This window comes from Rhopalosiphum maidis, chromosome 3, assembly GCF_003676215.2.
Source record: "Rhopalosiphum maidis isolate BTI-1 chromosome 3, ASM367621v3, whole genome shotgun sequence".
In the NCBI taxonomy this organism is placed as follows: Eukaryota; Metazoa; Arthropoda; class Insecta; order Hemiptera; family Aphididae; genus Rhopalosiphum; species Rhopalosiphum maidis.
Genome location: NC_040879.1, coordinates 41,268,903 through 41,280,887, shown reverse-complemented (window position 1 = coordinate 41,280,887; position 11,985 = coordinate 41,268,903). Strand labels below are relative to the sequence as shown.

The following is an 11,985-nucleotide window of genomic DNA, read 5'->3' as shown; positions in this document are numbered from 1 at the left end:
TTTAGCGAATAAGTAGTCCAATATTTCGAGTTCAACCGTAATTTTTCAAACATTTTATCTCTCAGTTTTGAATAATAATGGATAAACTAAAATATTAAGCATATTGGAGCAATATCATATCTGTGTTCCGATATTATCTAATAGCGTCAAGGTTAGTATAATTCAATAATAGACACTCTATTGTAACTTTCTTCTAATTTTAATTTTAATGCATTATTGTTTATTATTGTTGATTTAAATAAAATAATAATAAATTAATAACATAAAAGTAGAAAGGTATCTATTTGTTATTTGTAGTTGTTAACCTGTCTATTTAACATTGCCTGATATTTTAATTAATGAATTATAAAAGTAAATTTAAATTAGTGATATTTTGTAAAAAATAATTAATTGATCCGGGTTTGAAGAGTACAGGTAAATTTTTAGCGCGTTCTAGAATATATTTGTTATAATATTATTTTATGTTTTTATAAGATAAGCCATTCATTATCTTTTGAATATTTGAATGTTTAATCAAACAATATACAAATAACTACATATTTATATTTTTATGGTAAGAATGTCATATATAGATATAAAGTATTTAAAATATTAAAACTTCAGTGTACATTATAGAGACGTAAAGAAGGTGACGACAAACACTATAAAAAAGAAAATAACAAATATTGTGATTTTGAATATGATTAAACAACTTTGCTTTTACTTTTTAAAAAATGACATAACATAATTCAGTCGTCTTTAAAGCTTAGAAGATACATTCAGATTTTAAAAGTTTCAAAAATTTCAAGTTGCTAAAGATGATTTTTTAAAGTTTTTTTTTTAAATTAAATATTGTTAAGATTAAAATGTACATAAAGATAATAAAATCAACATATCAGAATTTGTTCTTTCAACTTCAAATTTATTATTTTTTAGATAATTATAATTTTTAATTTATTTTATTCTAATAGTTGAAATTAGTTAAACTTTATATTTTTATAATATTTTCTAAAACATAGTATGGTTATCACAGGTAAATTTAGTATTTATCAAAAATATTATGTTATGTAATTTAAATTATATATATACAAAAAAAAAAATGTAAAGGTAAAATAATGAATTATTAATTATTAATATTTTTGTCATATGATTTTCTACTTATATATTTATATTCAAAGTATTAACTCATTTAAAATTTAACCATTCTTATATGTATATCCAAAAATAGCTATAAAATATTTTTTAATATTATAACTAATGTAACAAGGTAATTATTGAAAAAGCTATGTTTAAAAACTTGTTTTCAAATCTAATGTCAGAATAAATGTTATAAAGTACGGCTAAGTTTAGAATAAGCTGTTTTGGCTCAACAATATGCAAGTGTCACACAAAATTAATTACTCAATATTTTATAGTAAAGAAATATTCAAATATATGTATATGATTGATATACTTTTTTCAATTTAACCTTATAAAATAATAACCATAATTATTCACAAGGTATATTTCTTAGAGTTAACCGAGCAAGCTTAGACAAGTTAATAATATTTTTTAATTGAGTTAAGTTAAGGTGAAAGAAACAATTTAAAAAAGTTAATAGTTATTGATTATTATTCTTTTTTAAATCAATTAAGTTTACAAAAAAGTAATTAAAAATTAAGTTATATATTATTAATAATTTTTAGATAAGAAGAGTAATCATTCCAAAATGTGTCAACGTCAACCATCAAACAAAAAAATAGTTAATCTCTATATTTCGAATGCAATGCCCAGAACAAAATACAATGTAGTATTTCAACCTCAGCCTTTTTTCAAAAAGATACATTCAGTTATTGAACCGATGGCTATATATTGTGAATCAAAAGTTAAACTTGAAAATGGACAACCACAAGGTACAGACCAATTAAAAAATAATATATTTTGAAATTATTAAATGAAATAACAATACATTTTATTCTGTTTTCAGAACACGCTCTGTTTAAAGTTAATTTCACGTTGCCAATGTTAATAAAAAGTATATTATCTGACAAAACAAAAAATTTCCGATTGCAGATCCGATTTGGAGAAAGTCAGGAAGGAAAGAGAGATTTATTAGATAAATTACCAGGACTAACAAAGATATGTGTCAATTCAAAGCTATCATCCACGACCAAAACAAGTCCTATAAATTATAAAATATATAAAAATTTAATCGAAAACAATTATATTTCAGTATTGTGGCCAATTTGTAAAAAACCATATTACATGTCGGTAGATATTGTAGAGATTATCTCGGTTAAAGATTTGGTGGAACGCATACAATTTAACAATAGACTATGTTCTGTTAAACTAAATACAAAAGCTAAGGCCATAGAATTGATGAAAAGTTCAGTTACAGAAATTCTTGATTCAACATCCTTTAAGTTTATATTATTGTGTCCAATATCCAAATTAAAAATGAAATTACCAACAAGATCTCTGAAATGTAGTCATTTACAATGTTTTGATCTGTATACATTCATTTTATTGAATAAGGTAAATCAAAAATGGATATGTCCGATTTGTAAGATACCCATTCTAATCAACGAATTGGTAATAGATTCATTTCTTTTGGATATTGTCAATAATTCAACTCTTCCTGAAAATTGCTTTGAAATAACATTATATGCCAATGGTGAATGGGTACCATGTGTAGAAGAGGCAATGGATGGTATTGAATACAATCGAAGCGAATCTGACGACGAAAATTCAGAAAATACCATTGTTCTTAAGGATTTGGATGATCCCGATTATGAAAATCTCCTTAATGAAAATAACTTTAATGAAGACAAAAAACCTGAAGAAAAACCTATCTTACCAATAACAGATGATTTGAAACCTAGTGAACCAATGTTAATCGATCTGACCATAGATGATACAGACATTAAAGAAGAACCGCTTACTAAAATCATTAAAACAGAATATGCTGATGAATAAAATCAACAGTGATATACAATTTTAAATTTAGTACAAATAATAATCTAACTTTTTAATATTATTGTAATTATAATAATATATTGAATTTAGACGCCTTTACTAATCTATCAATAACGTCAGTGGCATTTCCAGAACTTTCTTTTTCTTATTATATGGGAGTATAAAGTATAAAAAAAAAAAAAAACTATTTTAAATTTTGTATGGTTCTTATTGTAGTTTTACATTTTATTACTCTGATTATGATATAGAAGTTAAAATGTGTAAATATTTACACATATATTATATATATTTACATTTATATGTGAGTAGTTAATTACTGTTATTAGTTATACTACATATACTATGTAGAGTAGGTTGCAGTGGTTTATACCTACTGGCTACTGCTTACAATTAGTCGAATACAATATCTTACTTAAATCTTATATTTATTTTTTAGTTGTATAGTAATGACAGGTTGGCATCACACTTTGCGTGAACGATCATTAGATTTAATCCAAACCAAAAAAAAATGTTAAAAATAATAAAAATAATTTTTATAGAAATAATAACCGACGATAAAAATTAAATTTTTATTTTAGTTTTAAATTAGATATTGATTGTGTTTTATTTGTACAACTTTATATTAATAATAATTATAATATTTGAATGTTAAGTAATTTTGTTTTATTTTTTTTTAGCATTTATCAGTTGTCAGAGATCTATCCTAGACAACTTGTAATTAACTGTACATATCAATCGAATAATTATGGTAAAACATATATTATGATATGTACAGAAGAACATAAACCAATATATTGCAGGCTGTAACTTTTCTTAAAAAAATCTACACTTGTTTGTATACCTTTATCCTTTATAATAAAATTTAAATACTTATTGATGTTTGTAGATTTTATTTTCATTAAAATCCTCAATCTACATTTTTTTTTTTTAACATCGTGCAGTCTATTGTTGTGTTGTGTTTTTGTCAATCAGAATACAGGTCAAATCTAGGAAATTATATTTTCCTTGCTGAAAGTGCATGCTGATATTGCAAAAGCAGTACCCAAAATTACTGAAGACTGCTTATTCTTATCCAACATTATGAAAATGCGTATATATTCAATAATGTTATATGTAATGATCTAGTTATCAACTATAGACGCAGTGATAAATTTTGTACTTGTAATTATACCAATGCCTCCCAGCCGTAATAATCTGTAAGATGAACACCTAAAAACTTCAAACTACCCAACTTTGAGCAGCTATAACTCACTAACGGTCGAATCAAAAATAATGATTTTAACGTTAAAATTCATAAAAAAATAGCACTTCTATTTCATGACATTTTAAATATAGGTTAACATTTAAAAATCAATAGTTGATAATGGTTTCACTATTAAATAAAATGATGAAAAAAATAAAAAATGCATACAGTTTGAGAAAAACATGATATAAACTATTTAAAAAAATGTCAATACTTGATGTAATAATTAGTGTATAATTATAAAAGAATCATTCTGTATACACTTATACATACATATTTTAATATACATAATAAAAATCTAAAATGAAAAAAAGACATCACTCATAAATAATAATCAAAAATGTATTTGAATAATAATATTACATAATGACAACATATTAATAATAATATTGTAATATTTATAAATGTCTTAATATAATATTTAAATAAAACAAACAGATTTAAATAAATTTTGAAAACAAAATGTTTTAATTTTTTGATTTTGTATGTTATGTTTTATACTTTATGTTTTTTCACATAAAAAAATGTTTGTAAAGTCAAATTTAATTTTTGTATAAGATTAAGATACATTGTATAATTATTTACTTTAAATTGTACTTTTATGTTGCATAAATTTAATATATTAAAAATCTAATTATATTTGTTAAAACTAAAAGGAGCACACTACACCAACATTTTTTTTAAAATTATTATTAAATGTTAAATCATTCTAGTAAGAACTACTAAAAACTGTTTTATCAAAAAATTCAATCTGAAAACAAATATTATTTTGTATTTTGTACATTTATACGGGTTCAGGACTAAAATTAAGTGAAAATTATTTAACCATTAAAACAAGTTACGTGGATATAATATAATCACTTTGTGATGTTAAAATTGTTTAATAATCAATTAACATATCAATTATACAAAGTGAAATGCAAACATTTTATAACTACTAAATTCAGAACCTTTGAAATACTATATAGATCTAAAACCAATTTATGAAATCATTTAAAAGTGGGTACTTGAATACTCAATATTTTTACTAGACAAAAAGTGTTCAATACATATTTTGAAAAAACTTAACCAATATGTTGTCAAAATAATTTGTATTACAGAACAAAACTGAAATATCCATGCTGTGAAAAAATTGCTTAGCTTGAAAAGAAATTATATCGGTTTAAATGATAAACTGCAGGATTTCGCTATTTAAATAGTATTAAAATATCAAAGTTGGGAACATGTAATTAACCTTTTCTGTTTGAATTGACAGATCTTAGTAAAAGTATTGTTTCTCAAAATTAGTACAAAAATTAAAATGTTATGAGATTTTGATATTTATTCTAAGTTTTACTGAGAACAAAATTGTGAAGGTCTCAAAACTTAGTTTAGAGACAAAATTATTTACTTTGCAAAAAAATAGAGATATAGAGGTTTATACATGTTGCAAAGTTTTTGTGTTTGTGGAATTAAATATTTTGTGTATATTATAAGTGAAGATATATTATGAAACTACTTGTTTGTAAATTATTAAAACTTACTTATTAAAATGAATTGTTTATACAATATAAATACAAAGCTTGGCTTGTTTGAATAACCAAAAAAATTATTTAATTTAAGTGTAGTTAAATGAAAAACAGATTTCAATCAATTTTATTGTTGAATTAATAAAATTAACTTCAATTTACAGCTGATTTGATAAATTATTTATTAGATGAATATGAAATTTACTATTTATCAACAGCAAAATTTAACAAGGACTCATTAGAAGTGTTAAAAAATATAAGAATTTTTAATATATTACTGAATATGTACTATTAAACATTTATGATATCTACATTACAAAGGTTTGTTATGCGTATGATGTGAACTATTTCCATATTTGTTTTTAAAGTACTTACAAAGAAAACTTTTCTGAAATTCTTTGGGATTATCAGACAAGTTTCAGGTTCCAATGACCATTTATCCACTCTTACACTACTTCAACTCTAAGCTTTTATCAACTTATTTTTTGGTAAAGACATCCAAAATAGGATATTGATTGTTATCTAGAGGTAACTTAAAGTTAATTAAAATGTCTTGATTGATATTTAATATTTTAATAACAAATTACAAGCTATTATTTTGTATTACTTAATTAAATTGTTATTATATTTCTTATATAATAAATTTTTTTTTTATTTATTATTTTAAAATGTTTCAGCACTTTAGGTGCTATTACAAGTATAGTACGTTACATTACATTTACAATTACAATTTGAATTTGATATTTTGATTTATATTAGTGATTACAATGGTATAACAATTCTTAATTAAATTTGACATTATTTATTTGTATAATAATAATTTACTTAAAATATGCAATAAAAAAAAAAATATTTAACTCAAATTATAAATGCTCAAATTTCAACTCTTAAATTGCATTTTGACAAAGTGATTGAAGAAAGCCATTGAGACTTTAATGATATTTTAGAAACAACGATTTTGCTGATACTGAAATATTTAAATGTGTTGCTTGTTATGCAACAGGATAATGATGGCATATTTTTTAATATCATATCAATATTTTTTATAATTCAAATGATTAATTACTATTTATATAACCATAGACATTTGGAGAAATTTGCAAGTAAGAAGACGAGTAGTGTAATGTAAGTTTATTTAGAACCTGGTTTTTACCTAACCTTTCTAATACATAATATGTTGCAAAACTTGTCAACTGAAGTTGTGGTTACTTAACACTGTTGGTAATTTGTTTATGCTTCTAAAACAAATTTAGAAGTGTTTTTTCAACTTAAAGACGGCCAAAATTTACATGACAATACTGTTGAAGAATTTTTTTAATAATAATTACCTTATTATTTTTTCATTTGCAATCTAAGAAGATACTAGATAAGATTTAATTTATAGCCAGATGATAATATAATATAATGATGAGAATGAGACAAAATATACCCATGACAAATCACAAGACAATAAGCATTAATAAGACCAAGTAAAAATAGAAAAAATTGGTATCGAAATGGTTTTGAAAGATTTTAAGCGATATTATTACACTAGTATTTTAAAAATCTATAAACAAGTATTTTACATATCGTATTGTTATAAAATTTTATAATATTTAATATTTAAATCAATGATAACATGTATTATATTATCATAGTTGTTTTTTTATTGTTTATATTGTGTATATCTACTGATAATCTATCACAAAAAATTAGTTATGGATTTCGCCACCGCACCAACTATTCTGCGTCATGAGTTAGTTTGGGAATAGAATCGAGGGCGGTAGTTTGGAAAACTGGAAACTCTCTAATCATATAAACACTGATAACGGACTGTCGTTTGGTATCCTGTGGATTTCAATTATTGCTACGTAGTACGTTCTTTGATTGGCCGTCAGAGCGAGAGGATAGTGGATAGTGTCGGATTGTCACGTATTTTGCCTGTTTGCTTTATACGTCGTTTTGTTAATTGTGTTTACGGTTTACTCATCACCGCCTAGTGATTACGGGATTGTTGCAGCTCGAACGCCCAATATAGTAAGTCGCTGAATAACTTTTAAAAACTCAACCACGGGTTAATATTAATTGTACATACTATGGTAATTCATGTAATATAACCTACTTACTTTTAAGTCACCCGTTTTTTACTACCGAATACCAATACTAGCTTGAGTACCTGCAACTTCACGGGTGTCGTTAGGCGAGTCAATATATATTTAATCAATATCGCAATTATTACTAAATTTAATAAATAATCGTTAGTAGGGTTACCAATTTTTATAATTTCAAAAACCCTACACACCTACTGAAAACCTTGATTTTTTTTTAGTCATAAGCTATTGTTATAATTTGGCGTCCAGTTGAACTGGACACGTACCAGAATACCTGGACGGTTGGCAACCCTAATAATTGGGCATAAATGTACTTGCATTATTTTTTTTAAAGAAAATCAGTTACATACTAAATAAGAAAAAATTGTTATTATCGCTCGTGTTGCGTGTTTTGGAAGATACGCTGATGGGTGTCAGGGTTGTAAAAACTAATTTTTACATCCAATTCGGCGTCATTGCGTGAGATTTACGCCCGAGATTCGGCCGTGTGAGCGCGTGCCTACTTGTTGAGAACCCCTGGGAAACAACTCGTTATTAGCTATCGGATCGATCGCAGTGACCTGCACAAAGATCAACAATTCACTTTTGTTTTCTTTCACTATCTTGCACGTACCGCTCCTTATCACGGTTACTAAGCCTTTTTACCACTCTTACTACTCTTCACTCCCCACGACCAATCGCAAATCTATCGTACGCAGCGATTATCATGAAATCATTTTTAGAAGTATTATGTAAATATTTCACGATTTTTTTATCACCTACTGCTCGTTACAACTATACCAACCGCCGTCCAATCACTTCAAGCTGACTAAGCTCATAGTAATTGAGATCATTTTGATCGTTTTCGGTGTCAGACCCGACAGACACTTCAATTTAAATTACAGGGTCTTTTTTCCATCATAATTTGCATGTGCTGTTCACTTTGGCTCCACTTTTAGCTCCTCTTGAAAAAAAAATATGTATATATGAATATTTACATTACTATTCAACATGCAAGACAAAGGCATAAAATCATAGATTAATATCTAGGCTCATGAAGTCATGATAAGTTGAACAAAACAATTGTAACAATATTGTACACAACATTGTAAACTATTGTATTGAGTACTTATATCGTGAATATAATATATTCATAATATTCCGTAGGTAACATTTTGAAGAAGGTGTGGGTCAAAATAAAAAAATATACATATTATCTTACCTAGTGTCTACATATATTATTAATACGATAACGATTAACGATTGTATTTTATACCAAGTTCATATTCTAATGTAGTTAAACAATTTATTTTATGATATCTAACTCTAAGTCATTAGGTAATAATATTATTGTAGCAGTGCCGCAACTTTGTATATATTGGTGGGTGTGCAAGCAAATTTTATAGGGCCCATTTAGCCAAGGACCTAAATACCTAATAGATCCTTAAAAATATAACTTTCTGTTTGTAGCTATATACATTATTGTACATAGATGGATGAGGAATAAAATGACCAGTAGTTCCTAAAACAGTCTATTGGTTTTACAATTTCATTGGGATACAATTGAGACATTGAGAAACATCAAAAATGTTTTGTATAAAACTATTAATATGAAAATATGTTTCTTGTACTATTATTTTTTTGTGCTTATTGTATTGTTATAAATGTCACTACACAAAGTGATTTTTCAAATATGCTTACTCCATTTTTATGCTTAAATTATGCGTATATTCAAATTTTGATTTATTTTTAAATTTTTAAATGTAATTATAGACGATATTTTCGAGTACTTATATTTTTCACGACATTTAAAGAATATCTTGTATTCCTATGACGATACCACCTTAATTTTTTTAAATGAAAACATGTATGTTTCATGTTTTAAAGCAAAATGTGAATCAGGTCATTTTTCTGAAAATGTTGACGTATTGTAATCGAAATTTGAAAGAAAACTTTCGGAGTTATTTATTATACTTTAAATACTAAGGAATGAGGATAATAGTCCATGTTTTGAAAACTGTCAGGTGCAATATTAATCTATAAGCATTTAGTAATAAGTAGTAACTATTAACGAATAGTTTATATTGCATACCGAATTATAATTATCGAGCTCGTATTCATTTACAAATCATTTTTGTATAATAGATTATTATCCTTAATTTTTAGTATTTAAAGTAGAATTACTCCGGAAGTTTTCATTAAAATTTCGGTTATAATTACGTCAACATTTTCAGAAAAATTACTTGATTCACATTTTGCTTTAAAACATAATATATGTTCTCATTTGAAAAACCAATGTTGTTATCGCCACAGAATACTTTTAAAATGTTGTGAAAAATCTAAATACTCGAAACTATCGTCTTTAATTACATTTAAAAATTCCAAATTCAGAAAGTGTACATAATTTAAGCAAAAAAATGGGGTGAGCATGCTTAAAAAATTACCTTATAATATATAGTATACTTATATGAAACGTGTTGTGTCGGGTGGCACGGTGCGATAAACTATTCGACATACATTAATTATATATAAAATCCTTCTATTTTTAGATAATAAAAAATTAATTTAATTTCTAAATAAACATAATTGTTATTATCAACATTATTGAATAATAATGCTCCTATAGTCTAAAAATTTTTCATTCTGATCAGACGTATAATAAATTGTAAATTTGTAACCATAATAATATTTAGAAAAAAAGTTCCAAATAGTTCAGCCATAGGCCTATTATTATAAATTAATTTAGGATCTGGGTGTTTTGTGCACCCCTAGCACCCCCGGTAGTTGCGGCACTGTATTGCAGTATTTATTAAGAGGATGCCATACCCACATGTGTTGTCTCTGTCTTACTAACATACATCATAACAAATTTGCGTTTAGCAGAACATATCTTCAGGGGGGCAGTGGCGTAGCCAATTTTAAATCATTAAAATTCAATTTATAAGGCGTAAGAAATACAATTTAGTTTGAAGTGCAAGGGGAGGGCACTTCTCCCCTGCCCCACCCTTGCTACGCTCATGATATATAACAGGGGTGGCCAACATGACTATATACGCGAGCCACATATATTAATGCAATTATATCAAAAGCCAAATTATTTAATCTGTACTTTTATACCAAAAAATGAATAACGATAGCTAACATCCGATAAACATATCAAATTACGAAATATGAAATTATAAAATAATAATAATTACAAAACATTTTTTTTTTATAAATGTATGCAAAAAAAATTAAAATTATTAGTTTTTGTAAATAAGACCGCGAGCCGCATACGTCGATATGTCGGCCACCCCTGGTATATAAGGTATATTATATAATATAAATAAAGCGAATATATTAAAAAAATATATATTTATCACGTATAATTAAAAAGAAGAAGAAATTTGATAGACTGCAACTAAATTGTCTAGTGTCGTATGTGCATCTATGTTTAAATAGTAAACACAATTAACTTAATTGGCACCGGTAATAAGAATCTGTTACTTAAGTTCATATGTATAATTTCAATTATAACTATATATTTCAATCTAATATTTTATAATGAAAAAAGTACCAAATCTGAAAAAAGTAATTTATATTAGATTGAAATATATAGTAATAATTGATTAAATAAATTACTTTTTTTTCAGATTTGGTACTGCTTTCATTATAAAATTATGGATGATAAACCATTTTCAAGTAAAAAATTACTAACTGTAAAAAAAGAACCATATGTAAAGCAAGTTAAGGGCCGAGGGCGTCCTAAAATTGAATGTCAACAAATACTATTCTGCCCTCCGTTTATGATCAGATACGACAATAATCGACCACATTTCAACTATTCTACAGTATGGGCATGTAGAATTTGCAGCAAAACATTATTAAGCAAAGCTGCCGCTATAAGTCATGCGACTAAATGTAAGCTAGCAATTACAAAAGAAGAAGATATTTCAATTGAAGATTTGGAGTAAGATTAAGTGAACATTTCTGTTTATTAGTTACAATTTCAATTTCAATTTCACATTTTTATTTTTATAGGTTTATGGAAAAAAATATGTGTTATCCATGCAAATATTGTGATAAAAAAATGCGGAGAAAAGTGATTTGGCTCAAGCATTTAAACGAACACGAAACACCAGAGTATGATGAAAATAAATGGGGAGTTGATATACCAATAAAACATTTTAAACTACCAAAAAAGGTTTCTATAAAACAGGACACTGATTTATCATATCCTTCCACTTCCTAA

At 25.7% G+C, this 11,985-nt stretch overlaps 2 protein-coding genes across 2 annotated transcripts; both read left to right on the top strand.

Moving 5' to 3' along the window:
- The first annotated feature begins 999 nt into the window (after positions 1–999).
- LOC113555836 (E3 SUMO-protein ligase pli1-like) lies at positions 1,000–2,934 on the top strand. Its single transcript, XM_026960397.1, has 3 exons — positions 1,000–1,012; positions 1,665–1,871; positions 1,946–2,934. The coding sequence occupies exons 1-3, from the start codon at positions 1,000–1,002 to the stop codon at positions 2,932–2,934; spliced, it is 1,209 nt and encodes a 402-aa protein (XP_026816198.1).
- An 8,479-nt stretch (positions 2,935–11,413) lies between these two features.
- On the top strand, positions 11,414–11,985 carry LOC113555837. Its single transcript, XM_026960398.1, has 2 exons — positions 11,414–11,703; positions 11,775–11,985. The coding sequence occupies exons 1-2, from the start codon at positions 11,414–11,416 to the stop codon at positions 11,983–11,985; spliced, it is 501 nt and encodes a 166-aa protein (XP_026816199.1).